The sequence below is a fragment of the Pan paniscus genome, chromosome 17 (genome assembly GCF_029289425.2).
Source record: "Pan paniscus chromosome 17, NHGRI_mPanPan1-v2.0_pri, whole genome shotgun sequence".
Taxonomy (NCBI): domain Eukaryota; kingdom Metazoa; phylum Chordata; class Mammalia; order Primates; family Hominidae; genus Pan; species Pan paniscus.
In genome coordinates this window covers 91,638,781-91,663,346 of record NC_073266.2, presented here as the reverse complement: position 1 = coordinate 91,663,346, position 24,566 = coordinate 91,638,781, and the positions used below count along the sequence as shown (strand labels likewise).

Here is a 24,566-nt window from a genome sequence, read left to right as displayed (position 1 = left end):
AGATAAGCTGATAAATTGTATATTTCTTAGTTTCTTTACTGTCTTCTCTCTCCACTTCACCTGCATGGTGAAGAAACCAGGCCTGGAATCAGATTTGGAGCATTGCTCTAGTGATGTTTTTTGCATACTTTTAGTATTATTTGTGTGCCCTCCTCACTTTCTTGGAAGTTGCCGTTTGGAAATATGAGCTACTGATGAAATTGCACTCACATTTCTTTTCTTTTTCAAAAGACATATTTAATTGTGCTAAGTTGAATTGCACTTTTTAGGTCCTGCTAAAGGACCTAAAGAGTCATAGTCTGACTCTTAAAGTCAACGTCTGATCATGAAGTCAGACTACAGAAAAGGATGTGTGATAATTGAACAAGTAATCAATATGTGTTTTTGAAAAGTTTACAGTGTATTCTAAGCGTTGCTTCTGAAGAGAGGGGAAGCACACATAGTGTAGTGAGTTACACTGATGACTTATGGGCAGGCACGCTTGAAGGGCAGGGGGCTCCCCAGTGCCCCATCCCAGCAGCGGGGCTACTCCCTTCTGTGTGAACCCTGTCTCTGCGTGAGAAAAACAGGGATGTGTGGATGAGGTGACATCTGGTTTATCACAAGGGGGTTTTATTTGCCATGTACTCTGGCAAACACTATTTATCTGAACATTAAGTTGGCCCCATTTTCTAAACAACTTGTTTGAGTTTCCCTGAGCCTGTTGGTAGTTCTGTTGGATAAATATGCCCTCGTCCTCGAATCTGACTAGGCCTTCTAACAGGATGGAGCATTTGGGGATCAAGAAGTAAATGTGTTTGGAGACTGTGAAAGGTATCTGAACCTTAACATTTGTATATTATAAAAAATCAAGGGGAACCATCTGCAATATAAAATGTTTTCACTTAGGTTCACTTACGGTAAGTAATATATGATCATGTGTGTGAACATAGTTCATCATACGAATGTTAGTTGTGGTTATGGTTACTCACTGCATGTGGAGTTTATGCTGTGATTCCCATCTCTGCGGCAGTGTTTGTTTTTGCAGTTGGTAAGTGCTAACGCATGTAAAAATAGTATCAGAGGTTGTTTAGATAGTGCTGATGTGAGGAATTCAAGGCTCCATAAAGGTCCTGCTAAAGGAATACTTACATAGGGTGAGATGCTGAATAAAATACATGTGAAGAAAACACAAACAAGCTTTTATGCAAAGGGAGTTTTAAAAGTGTCTATTCAAAGGATTTTGGTGAAACAGTTTCAGCTTTACTTAAATGTACTCAACTCATCATCGCATTGCATCTGTCCGCTTACATAGGAAAGTCTAGAGATTTCTGAATTGAAAACACAAACACTTTAATATAAAAGCTAGGCATGAAGTGATTTTGCAGAGTGAGAAATGACTTGAGAAACCCACACTAGGAAGAGAATTCAACCAGGGTCTGACTATATGTGAGCTTGCATTTGTTGGGAAGTCCATGTAATGTCTGAGTCAAGGAGGTGGTGTTCCGAAGTCACGTGTTTGAGAAATGGTCCTTTTCTGCTGTGGTTAAGGAAATAGCTCTGCCTCCCCAGAGCACCCAGTTATCCCCAGGGGTCCTGCTGCAGTTCAGGACCACTGCTCTGTGGGGGAATCGCTTTTTCCTTGCAGCCTCCAGGCCATTGACTGCTTCATCCCATGCTGCTCTGAGTAGTAATGTGGAGACCTAAATGAGCAAATCATTAATGTTTAAAATGCAAAGTTTGCCTTTCAGATAAGGAATTGATTTTAACCACTGCCTCAGTTTTCCCTGTGTCTTCCTTCTCTTTCCTGGTGGAGAGTACTGGCTGAGAGGGAGGAGCCCTCAGGCCAGCTCACTGCCACCACTCGTGGGGCTTCTCCTGCCCTCTTAGTAGAGATGAGTGGAAGGAACAGACTTTGAGTCAGAGCTGAATTTGAATTCCAACATTGAGGCTTATTGGCTCTCTGAATTTGGGGAGCTTATTCAGTTTCTTTGACCCATTTCTTTGTGATTGAAGAGGCAGTGAAACCCAGGTGATAAGAGTGTGAGCTCTGGTTCAGATCCCAGCTTCACTATACACTTGAGTGCACAGACCTGGGCCAGCTCACCTTGCATCTGAGCCTCAGTTACAGCATCTATGCAGTGGGGACAGGAATACCAGCACCTCCTGGTTTCTTTCTGAGGAATAAATGAGTCATGTATAATACATAAAGTGGTTAAACGATGCTTGACACATAGTAAGTGTTGACAAAATTTAATGTTAACTATTGTTTAGTTGTTACCATTAAAAACCTTCACTTTTTTTCTCTTTGTGAAAGCCTATTCCTTGTTGAAAGTTAAAAAATAGCAAAAAGAGTGTTCAATTCCGTTGTTCCCTATAGAAATTTCTTGGTGTGTGTACATACATCCTTTCTGATCTTTTTAAAAGCATGTATGTATTTAAAAACAAGAATCATACTACATATACTTTCCGTTATGTTTAAATAATATATTTCCTATTCCATTACTGGTATAAGAGGGCAGTCGTTTGGATGATCCTAAATAACATGAGATTACTCACTTGAGACCTGACCCTGGGAAATGGGCTTTTCCTTTTTTTAAAATGTGTTTTTGGTGGTGTTGAATTTAAAACACTAAATCTCAAACTGCAATTCACTTTAACAGATGAACGTTCAACTGTAAATATTCAGCTTGGCTTATTCATGGAATTGGATTATTTGAAAATATTATGCATCTCTAATTTGATATATTATGACTAAGGTAGGTGACAGTGTCTCTTAGTTAACATATTTCCTCTTTTCCCTCCAGTTTTATTTGGATCGGAATCTACTCAACTGCTTTTTCACCTGCAAGATCAAATTGGAAATTTAATTCAGTAGAGAAGATAGCTATGTCTATGAGCTTTCTGTCAGTTCAGGATAAAGAAGCTGGTTATTGGAAGAAAGAATATATCACAAAACAAATAGCATCTGTAAAAGCCGCACTAGCTGACATTCTCAAACCTGTCAACCCTTACACAGGCCTTCCAGTTAAGACCAAAGAGGCCCTCAGGTACGCAGTGTGTTCCAAAAGAGAATGATGGCATCAGCTCAAAGTATCGTGTACGTAGGACATATGTGCAGTTTAGATTGTGTGGGACTGTCTCTAGTATTTTTGTGTGTTTTGTGCATCTGTAAAATATGTATCATTTTCCTATTCCGCATAGCCTTCTGCATCTGCTGATTCAACCAACTGCAGATCAGAAGTACTGGTGGGGGGGAACCTGAAACAATAATAACAGTATAAAAAAGAATACAAATAAAACCAGTACATTATACATAATAACAACAGTTTGCACAGCATTTACATTGTATTAGGTATTATAAGTAATCTCAAGATGATTTAAAGAATATGGGAGGAGGTGTGTAGGTTATATGCAGATACTATGCCATTTATATAAGGGACTTGAACGTCCACAGATTTTGGTATCATGGGGTTCCTAGAACCAATTTCTTGCAGAGACAGAGGGATAACTAGTAAGTAGCCTAAAGTTTTAATGAAAAGCAGAAGTAACCTACTTATCTGCTATAGTACAATAAGAATGTTCAAGGTCTCTTTTCTGGGCAGAACCTTTGTCTTATTTATATATTGCCAGTACCTGGAAAATCATGGATGTTCGGTGGGTGTTAGGTGAGGAGAAAAAGTCTAAAGAGAGTACTATTGTTGAAATGAAAATTATACTGGGCACATTCTGAGAATTTTGACTTTGGCTTTTAAGGAACTAGATGCTTTAGAGAAGATATGTGAAATTGCCTTTAGCATTTTTTTTTTCAATGAGGCAAACATTGTTAGTTTTTTTTTCTTTCTCCAGAATATTTGGTTTAGGTTGGGCAATTATACTGAAAGAAAAAAGTGGAAAAGAATATATCATGGAGCATGTTGATCTTTCCATAAATGACACATCAGTTACTGTTATATGGTATGGCAAAAAATGGCCGTGCCTAGCATCATTGTCAACCTTAGATTTATGTGGCATGACACCAGTTTTTACCGACTGGTATAAAACTCCCACCAAACATAGGTAAGTACCAATCAGCAGAACTGTTGAGTGAGAGCATCTTATATGTAAATATTAGTTGGCATTACTTTTGTAATTAAAAAATAAGAGCAGCGTTTTTTAATTTTATCACATATTAAATGTACATTCTGCATTAATGTAGAAGAGGAAAAGAGTGCATTTTATCACATTTCTGATTAGGTCTAAATTTAACTTCCTCGTATCTTGGGGTTGTCTTTAATGGTAAAGAATGATGTTCTAGTTAACAAAATTTCCTGGATGATTGATGGCTAACCTTTGAGGTTTTTCATTTTAACCATCTTAACAGAAAGATATATGATATCTTCCTTCTTTAGTAAATGGTATACTAATCATAGTCTAAATATGAGGAAACCAAATCATAATTATGAGTTATTTTGTCTGCCTTCTGTTGAACTTACTAGATATGTGATCTTGTGCAAGTAACTTACTCTTTCTGTGTCTCCATTCTCTCCTCTATGAAATGGAATGATCGTTATACTGGCATAGTATTTAGCATATATGACTGCAATGAATAAGATCGATCAAAAGATATCACTATAAAATGCGTAGATCAGCTAAGTGTGCAGCACATGGGTAATGCTTAGTGAGCCCTTTACTATTCTGTTGTCAGGTGGCTTTGCACTGAGTCCATACTCACTATGAGGCTGGCATTCTGCCTTTCTGAGCAGCTCTCTCAGGCTGTCTTTTTCATCATTGATTGCTTCCTCCTAAAAGCTGGATTATGGCATGCATAGCATCCTCATCTCTGGAGCAAGCTAACATAGCTTTATATAAGATATATTGCAAATATAAAGGTAATACCTGCCTTCTCCTGCGTTGGTTTCCTGCCCTCCCATCTCCTTCACTGTCTCAGTATTCTTTGACTTTTCAGGAGTATTTACCATGTCGTTTTCTTACCATCCTTGCGTGCTGCAGTTCCACCCATTGGTTTCTCTCCTGTCTGTCCTTGCTATGGAGGATACTGTGATATCTGACATTAGTGCCTGCCATCTCTATGGAGGGACAGGGTTCTTTCATGGTTTCCCTGGATACAGACACTTTTTTTTTTTTTTTTTTTTTGCAGCTCTGTAACTGGGGACCTTGTTTTTGGCTCTTCTCCATGGCGCCTGCTCTTTGAGCATTGTTTTAGTGATTACTGAGCTCTCTTCCCATGCTCTGAATGTAAGACTATTCAGACCTCTTGGTGCTGGCAAATCCAGGTTTTATTGTACTCTAAAAATATTCTTAATGTTATGATGAAAAATGAATTATTTTTCCTAAATATATTACTGAAGTTACTTTGGAAACAGTTACCTTTTAAAAAATGGTACGTTTATTTGGATAAATCTTTGAAATTTCATACGGGATCATGAAGGAAGCCAGCTTTTTCTAATGTAGTAATTAGGCTTTATGCATTTCAAAATTACGTTTGTAGAATAAGTACACAAACTGTACTAGTTTTGCTAAACAATATGTTACTTGGCATATCATGAAATGTTACTTACAGATATTAGGACAAAATGGCTAACATTAATTCAAATGATCCTGAAGAATTAAGTTAAATGGATAATGTTGAATTATAAAGCTCAGTTAAAGACAGTATTTCCCTGAAATGGTCATCAAGGTCAGAAGTAATAGATACTACATAGTGCCCAGTGCTAGAATTCATTGGGAAAATTCATTTGATGTAATTTATTTCCGTGAAACTTCCATGGACTCCAGCCAGCCTTTGATCAACTGTGATAAACAAAACTAAAAGTGTTTTTTAGCATTTGTTTTGATCGGCACTTTTATTGCAAGTTTGTAAGTGAATGCTTTCATCATGCAGGAATATAAATCCTTGTACGCATCTGTGTGACAGCCAAAAAGAGCCTTTGTGATTTTTATTTGGGTCTTTTTTGTTTCCTCTATGAGAAGTTTTTCAACAGTGAAAGCCTTATTGATGTAATCTGGATTTCCCTGTAATTTATACCTTTCTAGTCAGACTCCAAATTTTCTTCCTTGCCAGCATTTTCTGCTCCGCAACTTGTGCTGTCCCACCCTAAATTTGTGAGAACTGCTGGGGAAACGTCAGCCTTAGTTTCTGTGTCTGTGGCTGTAAGGCCAAGCACATGAGGACTCAGCACATTCTCAGAGTCTATTTAATAAGTACCTCTACAGCCAGATTTTCAGAGAAGAAGGTTTCTCACATCCCCACCCGGCCTCCTCTATCCACATTAATGATACTAGCAGGGACTGCGATTTATTGAGCACCTGCCCCATGCCCTGTGCTCTCGTCCCCACTCAGCAGGCTGGTGATTTCATACACAAAGAACCAGCCTGTGATAGTCGCAAAGTCACTGTAGGTTGAAGCTAATGTTTTACCTCAGGTTTCTCTGACTCCATAGTGAGGTTCCTGACCCTGCATTTATCCTCCTCCAAGTGTATTCTGCATATGCTGGGTTTATTTCTAATTTCTACATCACACACGTTCACCGACCGTCTCTCCTTACCCAGTTGTGGTTCTCTGCACAAGAAGTTATTTTGAAGAGCTGAACATGGGACTAGGGTCATGTGGTAGCTGCGGATCTGGTTTTGATGCTTCACAGTCCCTTCCACTTTGAAGCTGGACTGCAGCTGGTGTCCTTTTTAACTTACTTATTTAATGTACCTTTGAATTCCTATTGCCTGCTGGCTTGTGCCTGAGGTGCTGGGCACCAACTGTTGAATGAGATGTGGCCCCAGCTCCTCAGGGATTTCAGTCTAATGCTGTGTTAGTGTCTCCTTTATGAAAACACTGGTGATTTAGTTTAAGTTTATTTCTGATGTGTCAACTTTCACTATCTCTGAGTTATCCTTGATAATAACTGTAAAAGGCCCATCTGCTTTCCAGCCACCTCCTGAGACCACCCGTTCTTATGTCACTTGAAATAGTGTATCTTTGCTTCTGTGTCGTTTTACTCACTTGACTAGGAATACACATGGAGAGTCTACTTTAGATTGTATTGTGCTGGATTTGGAGGGAATAGAACAGGAGACAATGCTGCCACTTCATCACTTTCCTGGTCCTTCAACTTCCTCCCGGCTGGGTCATTGAGTTGACAGTAAGAGCAAGACGGAGGGGAAGAAATACCTAGTTGGGTTGGAAATCTGAATGTATCCATTTTGCCTTTTATTCATTTGTGTCCTCACCCTGCCAACGTGCCACTTAGTTTGAGCACATCATTAACATGCTCTTCAAACACATTTGTGATACGCTAAAGAGAATTGACAACACTATGGACAGGAAAGCTCACTTCTCTCTCTCCTTTCCTTGGCATAACGTTCAAAGACTCCGATGGCATTCTTTAATTGCAAAGTACAATCTGAGTCATTTGACCGTATCTACCATGATTGGCTGTGACAGACTCATTCGGATCTTCTGCCTGCACCCTGGCCTCCTGGTGGGAGTGTGGAAGGTAAGACTTGAGTCCCTGTATGTACTGTGTCATTTCCCCATCACAATACCACATTTACTTACCATTATGTATGACTTCAAATGTAAAATCCTTTAAGCTTTTCACTAACTGCAGTCCGTTTTACCATCTCACCAACTTCATTTTTTCAAGCTAACATGGCCCTCTCTGTTCCACCGAGGCTGCTGTGCTGTTCTGCTATGATAGACAACTCTGCTATCTGTTGTTCTGCTGTTCTGCTATCATAGACAACAACCTCTTCCTGCCTTCATGTTTTCCTTCATGCTATTCCTTTAATGTCATGTGGCTTTCCCACTTCCAATCAGTCCACGTTCCTTCTTCTCTTCCTTTCATGCTCTTTCTCTGACAACATTTCCCTTACTATGTGTTCAGCAAGCTTGTCTCCCAAGCCTGTTTCTGATCCTGTAGGTGCGGCATTGAGTGAAATCTGCTCTTCAGGGTCAGCTGTCTACGATGTTATCCTTTCTCTCTGCATAAGATTTCTTGTTTCACCAGGTCTGGCTGATATTTTAAGATAGTAGTTCACAAATCTGTTTCTGAGTTGGCGTTATGCATTAGTTTACAATGACTAGACAGGATTAAGACCCTAGCTTCAGACAACACCATCCTCTTATCCCTTTTCCTTAGCCGACTGTGGCCGTCACTTTTTCTTTCCCTCCTCCCCTTTCTGTGTGAAGGTGGCTTGTGGGCGAGACCGCAGCTTGCCTGCTCTGCATTCGGTGACTCGCATGCATCCAGCTTTGTCAGTTGCAGAGTTGTGAGCACTCTGGTGGCTTCGATTGTCCTCTGCCTGGCTACTGGAGAGTGGCACCTTCAGATTTACCATTTGGGGTCACCTATGCCCATCAGTGTCAGCTGTGAATCTGGGGAGAAATGGAGGTCAGTCCCCAAATAGTTGCATTTTCTGCTATTCAACCTCATGGACAAGTGAAGAAGTTGAATCTAATCATTCCCACCACGTTGACCAAATCAAGCAGTTACTTGCAAGAGGAACATTGTGTCAGTAAAGTTCAGTATTTGTAGAATTAATCTGGTATCTGTGAAAGTCTTTGAAAGGAATTTGAAACAGCCTGGAACTAACTGCATAGTTTCACAACTATCATATATATCTTTTGGTATTTCACAAGCTCTAGGCTGTGAGTTCTTTTGGTCCTGTGTGCTCTGCATATTTGGGTGAATTGTGGTCCTGCTGTCAATATGAAATATAAGTCTTATTAGATAGTAGTAACATATTAGCAGTAATAATGCATTAGCACTGTGGTGATCTTATATTTGTAAGAAAGTGCCTCTATCTGCAAGATGAATGTGCTGTAATCTTCACAACGATCGTGTGAAAAATTTAAGCATTTTGGTTGAAATATGTATTCTTCTCAATTAACTTTTCAGAAGGAGGAAGAACTGGCTTTTGTTATGGCAAATCTTCATTTTCATCACCTTGTGGAGAGGAGCACATTAGGCTCGGCTACTATGTATGTATTTATATGTGGGTGTGTTGAATTTTTGTACAGTAAATATAAAGTATTAGAAGTTGATGCCATCTTAATATCCTGAGAATAGCTGCAGAGATATTCTGTTTTTAATCAGTAAACACAAACCAACAGGCACAATTAGCTGTCGCTAAAATAATTGGATTATTCACGAATACATATTTGCTTTATTTATTCTGGGTTAAGGAATTTGTACCTAGTAGGTTGTTATTTATATGGGTAGGATAGCTTGATTACTTCAAGATGCCACTACTGTCCTTCAAGTTCTTGCTCTTATGTGAATTTTCACATCTTGTAAGGCATGTAGACTCATGGCCCTTGGGCTGAACCTGGCCTGCGGATGATTCTGTCCGGTCTGGACAGTGTGTGTCTTTTAATGAATTCGAGTGTCTTTAGGTGGCGCACAGGCTTCCCATTTCACTATAGCTCTCACCCTTTTCCTGTGGACTTAGACTCCCTTACTCTTTTTTTTATTACCTGAGAAGCTCCTGAGTATTTTTGAGTTTGTCGCCTTACGTAGTCATGTTTTTCTTGTTGCATAAAACTTTGTTTTGGCTTTGGGTCTGCCTGGGTGTTTGTCCTGCAGATCGGTATTCAGTGCCTTTTCCTGCTGAGCACTTTTGTCCCCTGGACACTGAGAACAACATGGAGGGCAGAGTGGCCTTTATAGAGTGGCCATCCTGGGATCAGCTGCAGAAACATGTGCACCCGTGCTGGGCTGTGGCTGCCTACAGAACTCACATCATTGCCTGTTTTTATAGAAGTTGGTAAAAGGAATATTGAGCAGTCTTTTAAGTTCACAGTATTGAAGATTATAGGGAATCCTATGGAGTTTCATTCGTAGGAGGTAGTGCTTTGATATGGATGGTAATTTTTTAAAAAGTATTTTCAAACCAAGAATTTTATCCCTGGCGTTGACAAATTTGTATGTTTCTTTTGTTTTGCTTTTCAGCCCCTATGAACTGCCTCCACATAGCCCCTTTTTGGATGATAGCCCCGAGTATGGACTGCACGGCTACCAACTCCATGTTGATCTGCACAGCGGTGGGGTTTTCTACCTATGTGGTACATTTCGCAATCTCTTCACCAAGAGAGGTGAAATTGATTGAGTTTTTATTTCATTATGAAATTAAAGGTTGAGGTGAGGGAACGAATTTTGATGTCCGAGTTAAGAATTGCCCTCACTGGTCACTTTATAATCTTTTGGCACCAGTATCCTCCCAGACCCGTGTGTCATCCCAGGACTTGTGAAAGTCCTCACTGGACCGAGTCTCTTCAGCACTGGCTCTGTCTCCTTCACCACCATCACTCTCAATGCCACCTTCTGGGGGTAGCCCCTACTCGTCTTCTCTACTGATGCTTCCTTATTATTTTTCCATGCTCTCTGCTTTCCCCAGACTTCTTCCCTTCTTTCTTAAAGGAATGTGGTAAATTTGCCAGCAGGGCCCGTGCCGCTCCAGGATGAGAGTAAAGAGAAACCAGCCTTTCTCCTCTACGTACTGCATCACTGTTTGCCACACCTACCAAAGCCAGGACAGAGGCTGGGGCAGACAGAGGAAAGGAGGGAGCTTTGGTCCTCCAAAGTCTTTCATCTAGTGGACTTGACACCCATTAATGATATTTGCCTAAATCAAATATTTTGTTTAAAAATGTTGATTTTCTAATTATGTCACTATTTCTATATTTATCAACTGAGATTTTATAAAGAACTTTCTCTTATCACCTGGGTGAACTTCTATAAAGGCAGAGCAAATGCTTAATTCTTTCCTTTTAACTGCCAATTTTCAGATGAAGAAATTGATGTTACAGAGCAAAAGGGGCTTGCTGCCCAATGTGCTGGAACCCAATACTGTGACACCAGGTTTTTGAGAAAAGAAAAGCTTTTTATGGCTGGCCCACTAATAAGGAGACAGGAGTCCAGCTCAAATCTGTCTCCTCATGCTGGCTTTGATGCAGTAATTTTATTAGAAAAGGTGTAGGGAGTGGATTCTGGGATTAGTAGGTGATTGGTGGAAGGAAAGGGAGGTCTGGAAAGTCCTCAGGCATGGCGCAGTTACCTCTTCATGCCCTCATAGGTCACTTGCAAATTCAGGAGGAGTTAATATGAAACATGTGGTGGGAATTCAGGCTGTGATGTCAGAAAGCTCCATCTGTGAAAACTCCAGTTGGCCATGTTGGTTCCGACTGATTTCAGCCAGTTTTGTCTTACAAGTGGAGGGCGTTTTATTATTTTAGTAAGTTGCCTCTTTTCTTATCTGCCATCTTGCAAACTCAAGCATTTCTGTTAGTCATTAGCTTCTTTAACTCTGGAGCACAGTTTCAGTGATGCACTAGTCATCTCCTGTGGTGGAAGAAATGTGAGCTCTTCTTCTTTCCTCCTCGCCCCCACCCTTGTTTAATGTCACTTTGGACTCTTGGATATTTATTTATTTAATAATTTATAGTCAGTTATAGACATTTCTTTTTGAAGTTTCTTGGTCGGTGGGATCTGCTTCGGGCTGCTTCTGTGTCCTGTAGATATCCTCTTTGTCTTTGAGTCTTCCTTGCTTTTTGGCTCAGGAAGATTGCTAGGTTTTCTCATGTTTGTTGGCATTTTTATCAGAATTATTCAATTCCACATATTAACCTGAGGTATATTAACATCTTTGTTGTTGAATTGTTCCATCCAAGAATGTGGAACATCTTTCAGTTTGTTTAAAAATACTTTTATGTCTTTTAGGAGTGTTTCAGAATTTTCTTCATACTAGTTTTGCACATTTCTTGTTAAGATATTTATGAAGTATTTAATTCTTGTTACTTCTCTTTCGTTTTATCTTCCAGCTGTTTTGTGATTTCTTTGTGAGGTTTTGGTCTCATAGAATGAATTGGGAAGTATTCTTTCCTCTTGGATTTTTTGGAGGATTTTGCATAGAATTGGTAGTATTTCTTCCTTTTTTGGTAGAATTCATCCAAGCCTGGACCTTTCTTTATGAGAAGACTTTTAACTACAGTTTCCTTTTCTTTCAAAGAGATGGAGCTATTTAGGTTATCCATTTCTTCTTGAGTCAGCTGTGGTATTTTTTGTCTTTTAAGGAATTTGTCCATTTTATCTAAGTTGCTGACTTTATTGGCATAAAGTTCTTCGTAATAGTCCCTTATTATCTTTTTCATGTCTATAGAATCTAGTGACATTACGTGATTCCTGATATTGGTAATTCGTGTATTTCTTTTTTTTCCTGATCAGTGTGGCTGGAAGTTTATCAATTTTATTCATCTTCTCAGAGACCTAACTTTTGGTTTTATTGCCTTTTTTTCTGTATTATTTTGTTTTGTATTTCATTGATTTGCATGTTGATTTCTATTCTTTCTACTTTTTTTCTGCTTATGTTGTAATTTGCTGTTTTTCTAGTTTCTAAAGGGAGAAGTGGAAATTATTGATTTGAGAACTTTCATTTTATCATATTGAGACATTTGGTGCTATGAACTTCCACCTAAGTATTGCTTTAGTGTCATCCCACAAAATCTGATATGTTTTATTTCATTTTTATTCACTTTAAAATACTTTCTAATTTCCCTTTTATTTCTTCTTTGATATATGGGTTAGATAGAAGTGTGTAATATAGTTTCCAAATATCTGAGGATTTTCTGGAGATCTTTCTGTTACTGAGTTCTAATTTAACTCAATTGTGGTCAGGAAATATGCTTTGTATTACTTGAATTTTTAAAAAGTGACTGAAATTTGTTGTATGTTCCAGAATATGGTCTATTTTGGTATATGTTCCTTGTGTACTTGAGAAGAATGTGTTCTGCTGTTGTTGAGTAGAGTGTTCGAAAATATTAATTAGGTAATATCGGTTGAGAGAGTTGATATTTTTTGCCTACTTGTTTTATCAGTTAGAGAGAGGTGTTGAGATCTCCAGCTCTGACAGTGAATTTGTGTACTTTTTTGCTGTTTTATCAGTTTTTGCCATGTGTATTTTGAAGCTCTGTTATATTCATGAACACTGGAGACTATGATATCCCTTTGACTAAGTACACACTGTGTACATTGTTGAGGGTGCCCCCAGTGTGCCCTAGTGCACACCAAGGGTACAAACGCTGTGCCTTTTATGCCAGTATTAGCAGAGAACTGAGTCTCTGCTCTCCATGGCTGCAACCCTCATGGAGTGTTGAATTCGGCATCTAGCCTGACCTGGTGCCACCACTGTAGCAGCTGGCCTGGGAAATGGGGGAACAAGATGCGATTTCCACAGAGATGAGGTGAGATGGCTGGCTGGTCCCAGCCACAGCTGCTCCTCAGAGCTCTCCTTCCCCTTTAAACCTTGTGAACCATTACAGAGCCCTGTGTGTCCCCACTCTGCCTCCCCCACCTCAGCCCACACTGCTGCCATCCCCTCTCTGGCCTTATCCTTTTCTGTCCTCCCCACTCTAGCTCCGCTGCAGCTTTAGTGAGTTCCTCTCTGTTCCTTGACTGTATCAGGCTTTCTGTGGCCTCACATTCTTGGTGTGCCCCTCCTGCCTGCAGCGTTACTGCCCCAGATCTTAGTGTGGGTCCTGGGGGTCATGTCTCTCTGAGCCTGATTCACTGACAGCTTCTCAGTGAGGCTTTACCCACTTTGCTACACCTAGAAGCCCTCACTCTCCCCATTTCTCACCTGCCTGCCTCAATTTTTCTTCATAGCACTATCTATCACACTGAGTTTACTTATTTAGGTAGTTTATATGTTTAAGAGAAGTAACTTCCACGGGGCAGTATTTTGGTTTATTTTGTTCAGGACTGTCATGGCACATAGTAGGCTTGCACATAAATATCACAAAGAGAATGGGTGGCTCCCAAAGGCCATGCAGTTGAGGGGCTCTTACATAGACTCTTCTGGGCCTGTTATCTTAAAGCTCTTTCTGTTTCTTTAGCTAAAGGATTCTCAGCCGCATTGGCCAGGATCTTTTTGGTCAAAGCTCTTGCAGTTCTCTGTTGCCTCTAGAGGAAAAGATGCAGCTTCAGGATGCTGCAGAGCACAGCTGCAGGCTGGCCCTCCTTGTGGGACCAAAGCAAGGCGACAGCGAGGGCCTGAGCCTCTCCACCAGGACTGGGAAGCCCTGCCCTCATCCCGCCTCCCAGGGTCTGGGGAGGCCCCAGGAGGCTGGTGGGGCCTATTTCCTAGGCCACTGTGCTGTTCCAGAGCTGCCACTGCTGGTCTTCCCCCACTGCCTTGATTCCTTTTCTCTTACAACCCAGAGGAAGGGCATCAGAGTTCCCCTTCTAAAGTACATGACTGTGTACTTCTCTCTGGAAATAAAAAGCCTCAGAAATTCAACGTCTGGCAGAGTACTTTCTACTTTTGTACCTAGGGTAGGTTACTTGGCTACACAAATAAAAATGAAATTTGTGTTTAGGTACTTAATGTCTATGTCATCCTCTCATTACAAGGCAAACATCAGGAACTTGTGCCATTTCTCATCTGAGATGGCTTATAAGACATAGTTTTTGCAGAATACCAACTGTTCTATAAAAATTGCTTCCAAGACACTAATTATATTACTTTCAGTTTTAAAAATGTTTATTTTGAAATAATTTTACATTGTACAGAGAACTCCTGTACAGTCTTTATACAGAATTTATTCATTTATAACATTATTTGCCATTAAAAAATCATTTTTCTTTCTCTTTCTCTCTCTCTCTCTCTGTGTATAATGTTAATAGAACCCTTGATGTTTATACAACATGTGTGTGTGTATATACACATATATATATGTGTATATACACAGGTCATAAAATCGTCAAGGGGAATATTAACATTATTAACATTATGCATCTCAAAGTGCCGGGATTACAAGCATGAGCCACCACACCCTGGCCTACCTTTATGTGATGTGGTGTGGTGGCTCATGTTTGTACCTAGCAATTTGAAAGGCTGAGGCAGGCAGATCGCTTCAGCCCAGAAGTTCCAGACCAGCCTGGGCATCATGGTGAAACCCGGTCTCTACAAAAAAATACAAAAATTAGCTGGGCATGATTACATGCACCTGTAGTCTCAGCTACTTGAGAGGCTGAGAGTAGGAGGATCGAGAGTTCCAGGGTTCAGTCATGATTGTGACCCTACACTCCAGCCTGGGCAACAGAGCAAGAACCTGTCTCAAAAAAAAAAAAGAAATACATATGTAGAATTATGTATGTTGGGATCCATACACATGTAGAATTATCCCATCACTCTATTCTTGAGGAGTTAGGGCTTGTTAGGTGCTAGGTCTGTCTCAGGGGACTATCTAGAACTTCAGAGAAGAGGGCTCGCCATTCATTATTGCAAACAAATACAGCATAACGTTGATTAATTTTTATATTTGCATTCCTCATACTTAAAATATGCCCTTAATAATGATGAATATGATAATAATAGGGAAAATTTTTGAGCACTCATTATAGGTTTCTGCTAAATGTTTCATGTTAAGTATTTCACTTCCTTTTCACAGCAAGCCTGAGCTGTGGGTACTTTTACCTCCCCATGATGAGGAATCAGAAGGTGGTAGAGAGTCAGGTCTCTGTTCTGTAAAGCTAGTAGGTGGCACAGTCTGCACTCAGGTCCGTGCGACTCCAGAGCTGGGTATGTCCTGCTTCCTGTAATATACTTCCTGTATATTTTTGCCTTTTAAATGATGTGCTTTTAGAGTGTATCTTCTTGTGTGTGTGTGTGACTGTCAGTGTGTTTCCAAAGTTTTGGCACTGTAAGTGTGGTCAGGGTAGGCTGTTGACTTGCTGGAGTAACATTTAAGCCAATTTTGTGTTAACGTTAATAAACCCCTTGATGGTTATGTGATTGTTATAATGCATAAGAGGTTAAGTTATATGAAGGAGAATGGGAAACTGAGTTAGGAATAATTCGCCTTTTATGATTTTCCCCCCAGTAAAAAGATGACAAAGTAGGATTTCCAAGGGGACTCAAATATATTTCTACTTCCCATGGTTGCACTACTAGGAGTCAGCAGAGGGTGCTGTTGCCATCAGAGTGTCTTTGTAACCTTTTTAAAAGTATTATACAAATAGAATGTCCTCTGTAGTTTTTGAGAAACTCTCTTGTGGTACCATGTGGTATATTTAGTAAATTTCAGCTATGTCATTGCGTTTGGGTATAAATCACTTTGCCCCCATGTTTTAAAAAAGACTTTCTCCCTATCAAGGATAAAATGTTCTGTCATCACGTCTGTGGAATGTAGGTGGCTCTCTGTTCTCTTCATCCTCCGAGAGACCTGTGAAGCCTGGCTTGACACTAACCAGGCAGGCTGTAGGGAGCTGCAGGAAGTAAAGGGATGAGGCTGGGTCGTTTGGGGTTCATCTATTAACAAACCGTTATTGAATGCAGGAGATGGGCCACACAGAGGGAAGCCCTGCCTCCATGTGATCCCTGCCTGATAGGGTTAGGGACAGAGAGAGGCTTGGGAATCCAGGCACAAGCATGAGTGGGGAGGGGTGGCATGAGGGATTTCTGGAATGTTCTGAGGAAGGGCACACCAGGAGGAGCTGGGGTGGGGATGAAGTGACCAGTTGCAGTGTCCAGACAGGTTACTGGGAGGGTCCAGGCCGGGGTAATAGGGTTGAGTGGAAAGGATAAAACTTCAACTATGACATAATTTATTAATAGAGCCAGAATTTGGTCATTCTGTATGGACATTTCCAGGATTCTATTTTTGAATAAGGGATTTTATGGATGCTCCAATTAAGTCCACCAAGTCATTGCAATCCTATTAAAAACCCCAATAGAAATTTATTATCAAACTTGCAAAGTAGAGTCTAAAAAATCACTTTGGAAATGCACATATGCATATGAAATGGCTGAGAAATTTTGTTTCAAATTTTTAATGAGAAACTATAATCTTTTCTATGTATACAGGCTACAGAAAAACAATACAATAAAAAATCATGTAGCCACCACAGTATAGAAATAGGCCAGTACCACAAACTTTGAAGCAGCCTGCATGTCCCCAACCTGCTCTCATCTGCTTCTTTTCCTGCCAGAGGGAACCACCATTCTGTCTGTTGTGTTAATTGTTCCCTTGCTTTTCCTTTTTTTTGGTAATTAAACATCTTTGTATTGTGAAATGACACACAGAGAAATGCATAAGACAGATAATTGTAAAGAAAACACCTGTGTGATCACCATCCAGGTCTTAAGTTTTGAAAATGAATTGAGAGGGGGCTGGCTTAGCAGATGTTAACCACTCTGAAACTACAGTGACCAAGAAAGTACAGTATCATTAAAGAAATAGATACCCAGGAGAGTGGAGCAAAACATCTTTCACATCTTTTGCAGTTCCAGATTTTTCTGTCAAATTATTTTTGTATACATAAACCCTTTATTCATATTTTAATAAATCTTAGACTCATAGAAAAAGTAATGAGTAGCTATTTCAATTATACATTATGCATTATGATATATCTATGTATCAGTGTATATCTTCATCCTTTAAAAGATACATATGTATTTCTTTAGAAAGTATAGAATGCGTTGTGTAGAATAATTTGCCTTATACTGGCTAAAAGGATCTCTAGAATTGAATATGTAGGGAATGCAAATAATCAAAGGATTCGTGTTTGTTTTCAGGCAGAACAATCCCAGTGAAGTATTCAGAGTGAGTTCTGGCAATTTGATGTCGTCCACCTCTTGGTCACGATATTTTCTCTGAACAAAATATCCCTTAGTTCTATTTTCTTAACTCTGTCCCATGAACTTTGGTACAAGGTCCTTTGATTTTTTTTCAGTGTCTGTTACTAAAAACAAACCAGAAGAACCCATTTAACTCTTGGTGCCTGGGATTAGGTTCTCAAGTCACAGAGTGGGAGGAATATTTCCAAACTGACTCAGTGGTAAATGCTCAGAAATAAGCGTCACCTCATTGGCTGACCAGCAACATCTCCCAGCTCAGCCAGTGCTGCAGTCATCCATTTTGAGGCAACAGCTTGTGTCTCTTAGCTTTGAGTTCTGACATGTCTCCAGCGGGCTCAGCTCCCAGGCCAGTGGACACTAAGTCTTGCTCTACTTTTCTTCCTCTGTTGTCCTTTCAGATCTGAGGATGTTCTATTTTGGCGTGGTTAGGAGGACCGTAGGTCCTCTAATTCCATAAAATATTGCTCATGCTTCTAGACATTATTCTCCCTCAGTAAGAAGCTGTGTCTAGGGAAAGGCTTTTTGACCTCTCAGCACTACCTGATAGTGAATAAAAAGGATCCGTGTCCTTTCTTTTCTTCCTTATGGGTTTATTTGACTGCTTCTCCTTGGAACTTTGTCATACTCCTCCTCCAAGGAACTGGGAAGTGTCCTTTCTTTGTATTTTTATGTGTTCTGCCACTTTGTCAAGTCATGGCTATGTGGAAAATTTTAAAAAGGATCTAATTTCTTTTCAAAGAAAAATGTATGATCCCTAGACTTGCACATATTGTTACCTGCTTCTTTGTGTATTGCCACTAAAATTAAGCTAAAAAGAAGTTTAGATGAAGAAGTATTTTGCTATCTGAATTGGATTTATGAGAGGAAAGAGGGAATGTGGGTAAATAGTGAAGGAAATACTGAAAGAGTGATTTGTAAATGAAAACTTAAGGTGAACTCGTAACAATGCCTGTGGGTTTTTCTGTATAGCTTTTGTTTTCTATTCTTTTGGAAATGTAAATAGATGACATTGGCTCCCTAATTTCAGTGATTCACTAGGAGGACTCCCAGGACTCAGGATATAGTTGCATTATTGGTTAAGATTTATGACAGTGAAAGGATACAGAACAAAGTCAGCCAAGTTAAAAAGGGCATGGGGTGAAGTCTGCAGGAAACCAGTGCAAGCTAAGAGTCCTTCCCCATGGAGTCAACACAAAGTGCTCTTAATTCCTCCAAGAATGAGTTGTGACCAGACTTGTGAAATGTTGTCTATCATTAGACAGCTCTAATGAGAGCTCATTAGAGACTCAGCACCCCGGGTTTTTACTGTGGGCTTGTCACATAGGCAGTCTCTGCGTGGCACTAGCAGAATTCCACACTCTCAGAAGCAAAGAGGATGTTCAGCATTAACCACACTGTACAAATTGTTTAGGTACAGGGACCACCCTTACTGGTTAGGGAATGGTGGGTGAGAACACTCCTGAAATCCAAATGCCTAGACCACATCCAAGGGCCAGGCTGGCAAGCAGATCTTCCTAAGAATTGACAGTATGAGGCCTGCTGTGTGAACTATTTTCAGCATAGCTGTCCATGAGCACTTTGATGAGGTGATGGTGCCACCCTGTGAAAGAGAAGACAGGAAATAGTCCAGTTGTGTCTTTGAAGTGTAAATAGAGCTTGCCAAAGGGCCTGATCAGCAATGCAAAGTATGAAGAAATGTATATTTATTTGATCTTTGTATCAGGCTAATGATTACCAATTTTCAGAAGCTGAAGGAAAAATGTTTCGCATGGTGCAGTATGTTGTAGTATTTTTATCAGTATTGAGAGGAAGAGGAATACTAAAGAATCTAAGGGAGGTAAATCTTAAATAACAAAGTATGCTGCTTCTATCATTTGAGTTTTTCTAAAAATAGACTGTACTTTTTAGGGCAGTTTTAGGTTCACAGCAAAACTGGGAGGAAGGTACAGAGATTTCCCATATAGCTTCTGCCCCACAAAACCATAACCTCTCCCATTATTAATATCCTGCACTAGAGTGGACAATGTTGACATGTCATAATCACCCAAGGTCCTACCGTAGTTTATGGCAGGGTTTACTCTTGGTGTTATATATTTAATGAGTTTTGACAAATATTAATGGTCTGTATTCACTATTACAGTAGTATACAGAGCAGTTTCACTACCCTAAAAATCCTCTGAGCTTCACCTATTCATCCTTCCCTCCTCCCTAATTCCTGGCAACCACTAGCCTTTTTGCTGTCTCCATACTTTTTTCCTTTTTTAGAATATCATATGGTTGGAATCATACAGTATTAACCTTTTCAGACCAGCGTCTTTCGGTTAGTAATAAGCATTTATGTTTTCTCCATGTCTTTTCATGGCTTGATAGTTAATTTCCTTTTAGTGCTGAATAATATCACATTGTCTGGATGTACCACAGTTTATTCATCTACTGAAAGACATCTTGGTTGCTTCCAAGTTTTAGCAATTATGCATAAAGCTGCTATAAGCATCCATTTGCAGGTTTTTATGGACACAAGTTTTTAACTCCTTTCAGTAAATACCAAGGAGTGTGGTTGCTGGATCATGTGGTACGAGTACGTTTAATTTTGTAAGAACTGGCCAAACTGTCTTCCAAAGTGACTGTAGCATTTTGCATCACTAACAGCCATAAATGAAAGTTACTGTTGCTCCACAGTCTTACCAGCATTTGGTGTTGTCAGTGTCCTGGATTTTGGCCATTCTTTTAGATTCTTTTGGATTTTCTACCGAGATGGTCATGTCATCTCTGAACAAAGAGTTTTATTTCTTCCTTCGCAACCAGGATACCTTCTATTTCCTTTTCTTGTCTTATTGCATTAGCTAGGACTTCCAGGATGATGTGGAAAAGCACTGATGAGAGGAGTCATCCTTGCTTTGTTGCTGATCTTAATGAGAAAGTTTCGAGTTTCTCACCATAAAGCACAATGTTAACTACAGGGTTGATGTAGCTATTCTTTATTAAGTTGAGAAAGTTCCCCTGTATTCCTGTTTTTTTCCTGGATTTTGTTGAATGCTGTTTCTGTGTGTATTGTTATGCTCATGTGATTTTTCTTCTTAAGCCTGTTGTGTGATGGATTACATTAATTGATTTTCAATGTTGAACCAGCTGTGATGACCTTGGAGAAATTCTACTTGATCATAATATATAATTATTTTTCTACATTGTTGAATTTGACTTGCCAATATTTTGTTGAGGATTGTTGCATCTTTATTCATGAGAGATACTTGTCTATAGTTTTCTTTTCTTGCAATGTTTTTGGTTTTGAAATTAGAGCAAAGCTGGCCTCATAGAGTGAATTAGCAAGTATTCCCTTTGCTTCTATCTTTTGAAAGAGATTTTAGAGAATTGGTATTATTTCTTCCTTAAATATTTGGTAGAATTTACCAGTGAACCCATTTGGGCCTGGTGTTTTCTGTTTTACAAGGTTATTAATTATTGATTCAATTTCTTTAATAGCTATAGGCCTGTTCAGATTATCTATTTCTTCTTATGTGAATTTTGGCAGATGGTGTCTTTCAAGGAATTGGTCCATTTCATCTAGATTATCAAATGTGTGGGCATTGCTTTGTTCATAGTATTCTCCTATTATCTTTTTAGTATCCATGGGAGCTACACTGATATTCCCATTTTTCATTTCTGATATTAACAATTTGTATTCTCTCGTTTTTTCTTAGTTTACCTTGCTAGATGCTTATTGCTTTTATTGTTATTTCCAAAAAAACCAGCTTTTGGTTTCATGGATTTTTCTGCATTGATCTTCTGTTTTTAATTTTACTGATTATTGCTTTAATTTTTATTATTTCTTTTTTTTCTTCTTAGTTTGGATTTAATTTGCTCACATTTTTCTAGTTTCTTAAGGTGTGAAAGCTTAGATTGTTGATTTCAGATCTTTCTTCTTTTCTAATACATGAATTTAATGCCATAAATATCCATTTAAGCACTGCTTTTACTGCCTCCCACAAAATTTGTGAAGTTGTGTTTTCATTCTCATTTACTTCAAAACATTTTTAATTTTTTCTTGGGATTTCTTTTTTGACCCATGGGTTATTTAGAAATCTGTTATTCAGTCTCCAAGTACTTTGGAATTTTCCAGCTAACTTTCTGTTATTGATATCTAGTTTAATTGTATCAGTTTGCAGACATTGTATGATTTCCAGTCTTGTAAATTTGTTAAGGTGTGTTTTATGTTTTTTTTTCTTTTTTTTTTTTGAGACAGAGCCTCAGGTGATCTGCCTGCCTCGGCCTCCCAAGTGCTGGGATTATAGGTGTGAGCCACCGCACTTGGCCAAGGTGTGTTTTATGGTTTTATGGCCCATAATGTGGTCTATCTTTGTAAATGTTCCATGTGAGCTTGAGAAGAATGTGCGTTCTGCTCTTGTTGTATGATGTAGTCTATAAATATTCATTATACCCCATTGATTTATGACATTGTTGAGTTCACTTATGTCCTTACTGATTTTCTGCCTGCTGGATCTGTCAATTTCTGATAGAGAGGTGTTGATGTCTCCAACTATAATAGTGGATTAGTTTATTTCTCTTTGCTCTTCTATTAGTTTTTGCCACAGATATTTTGATGTTCTGTTGTTAATCACATACACATTAAGAATTGTTATGGCATTTTGGAAAGTTGATCTCTTTATCAGTATGTGATGGCCCCTCTTTATCCCTGGTAAGTTTCCTTGCTCTGAAGTATGCTCTGTCTGACAGATAGCTACTTATGTTTTCTTTTGATTGGTGTTAGCATGGTATATTTTTTTCCTTCCACTTAATTTGTATGTATCTTTACATTTAAAGTGAGTTTCTCATAGGCAATATATAGTTAGGTCTTGTTTTTTTTTTCTACCAACTCTGAGAATCTCTGTCTCTTAATTGGTATATTTAGACCACTGGTGTTGAAAGTTATTATCGATATAGTTGGAGAGATATATACCATATTTTTTATTGTTTTCTATTTGTTACTTTTGTTCTTTATTCCTGTTTATGTATTCTATGATTTTTCCGCATTTTGTAGTTTTAATTGAGCATTTTATATGATTCCATTTTGTCTTCTTTCTTAGCATATCACTTATACTTCTTTTTAAACTTGTATAGTGGTTGCCTTACAATTTACCATATTTACCACAAATCCGGTTTCACTTTCAAATAACATTCTGCCACTTCACGGTTAGTGCAAATACCTTATAATAACAAAATAATCCAAATTCCTCCCTCCCAATCTTTGTATTACTGCTGTTTCTCATTTCACTTATACATAAACATATATATATATATATATATATATGCACACATATGTATATGTATTAGAATATATTATTACTACTACTGTTTTGGGCAAACTGTTGTCTGTTAGGTCAATTATGAATAAGGAAGTGAAAGCTTTTATTTTTTCACTTATTCCTTCAGTGCTCTTTCTTTCTTTATGTAGATCTAAGTTTCTGACCTTTATCATTTTCCTTTTTTTTAAATTATTATACTTTAAGTTCTAGGGTACAGGTGCACAACATGCAGGTTTGTTACATAGGTATACATGTGCCATGTTGGTTTGCTGCACTCATCAACTCGTCATCTACATTAGGTATTTCTCCTAATGCTATCCCTCCCCCAGCCCCCCAGCCCCTGACAGACCCCGGTGTGTGATGTTCCCTGCCCTGTGTCCATGTGTTCTTGTTGTTCAACTCCCACCTATGAGTGAGAACATGCAGTGTTTGGTTTTCTGTCCTTGTGATAGTTTGTTGAGAATGATAGTTTCCAGCTTCATCCATGTCCCTGCAAAGGACATGAACCCATTCTTTTTTATGGCTGCATAGTATTCCATGGTGTATATGTGCCACATTTTCTTAATCCAGTCTATGATTGATGAACATTTGGGTTGGTTCCAAGTCTTTGCTATTGTGAATAGTGCCACAATAAACGTATGTGTGCATGTGTCTTTATAGTAGCATGATTTATAATCCTTTGGGTATATACCCAGTAATGGGATTGCTGGGTCAAGTGGTATTTCTCGTTCTAGATCCTTGAGGAATTGCCACACTGTCTTCCACAGTGGTTGCACTAATTTACACTCCCACCAACAGTGTAAAAGCATTCCTGTTTCTCCATATCTTCTCAAGCATCTGTTGTTTCCTGACTTTTTAATGATCACCATTCTAACTGGCGTGAGATGGTGTCTCATTATGGTTTTGATTTGCATTTATCTGATGACCAGTGCTGAGCATTTTTTCATATGTCTATTGGCTGTATAAATGTCTTCTTTTGAGAAGTGTCTGTTCATATCCTTCACCCACTTTTTGATGGGGTTTTTTTTCTTGTAAATTTGTTTAAGTTCTTTGTAGAGTCTGGATATTGGCCCTTTGTCAGATGATCATTTTCCTTTTCTTTGAAGAACTTCTTTTACAAGGCAGGTCTAGTGGCAACAAATTCCTTCAATATTTGTTTTTCTAAGAAAGCCTTTATTTCCCTTGCACTTCTGATAGATAATTTTGCAGGGTAGAGAATTCTTCATTGGTGGATTTCTTCTCTCAACACTTAATACTTCAAATATTTTACTCTGTTCTCTTCTTACTTGCCTGGTTTCTGAGGAAAAGTCAGATGTAATTCTTATCTTTGGTCCTGTATAGGTAATGTGTTCTTTTCCTCTGGTTTCTTTCAGGATCTTAACATTTTTGATTTTCTGTAGTTTGAAGATTATACACTTAGGTGTAGTTTTGGGGAGCATTTATCCTGTTTGGCGTTCTCTGAGCTTCCTGTATCTATGGTTTGATGTCTGACTTTTAACTTGGGAACATCTTCAGTCATTACTGTTTCAAGTATTTCTTCCGTTTCCTTCTCTTTCTTCTTATTATGTTATTTCCGTTGCATGTAAATTACACCTTTTGTGGTTTTCTTGTAGTTATTGGATATTCTGTTCTGGGTTTTTTTTTCCGTCTTTT

The 24,566-nt window shown here is 38.9% G+C and overlaps 1 protein-coding gene across 6 annotated transcripts in view; it reads left to right on the top strand.

Moving 5' to 3' along the window:
- The window catches only part of FBXO15 (F-box protein 15), a 74,028-nt gene that overhangs the window by 14,253 nt on the left and 35,209 nt on the right, over positions 1 to 24,566 (top strand). For 5 of the 6 annotated variants that reach the window (XM_003827292.4, XM_055102364.1, XM_055102362.1 and 2 more), the window contains 5 exons: positions 2,787 to 3,029; positions 3,829 to 4,038; positions 7,346 to 7,472; positions 8,877 to 8,959; positions 9,930 to 10,072. In XM_003827292.4, coding sequence (XP_003827340.3) covers positions 2,787 to 3,029; positions 3,829 to 4,038; positions 7,346 to 7,472; positions 8,877 to 8,959; positions 9,930 to 10,072 — 806 coding nt within the window. The remainder of the gene's footprint in view (positions 1 to 2,786; positions 3,030 to 3,828; positions 4,039 to 7,345; positions 7,473 to 8,876; positions 8,960 to 9,929; positions 10,073 to 24,566) is intronic. The other variant, XM_055102361.1, reaches the window with a different exon arrangement.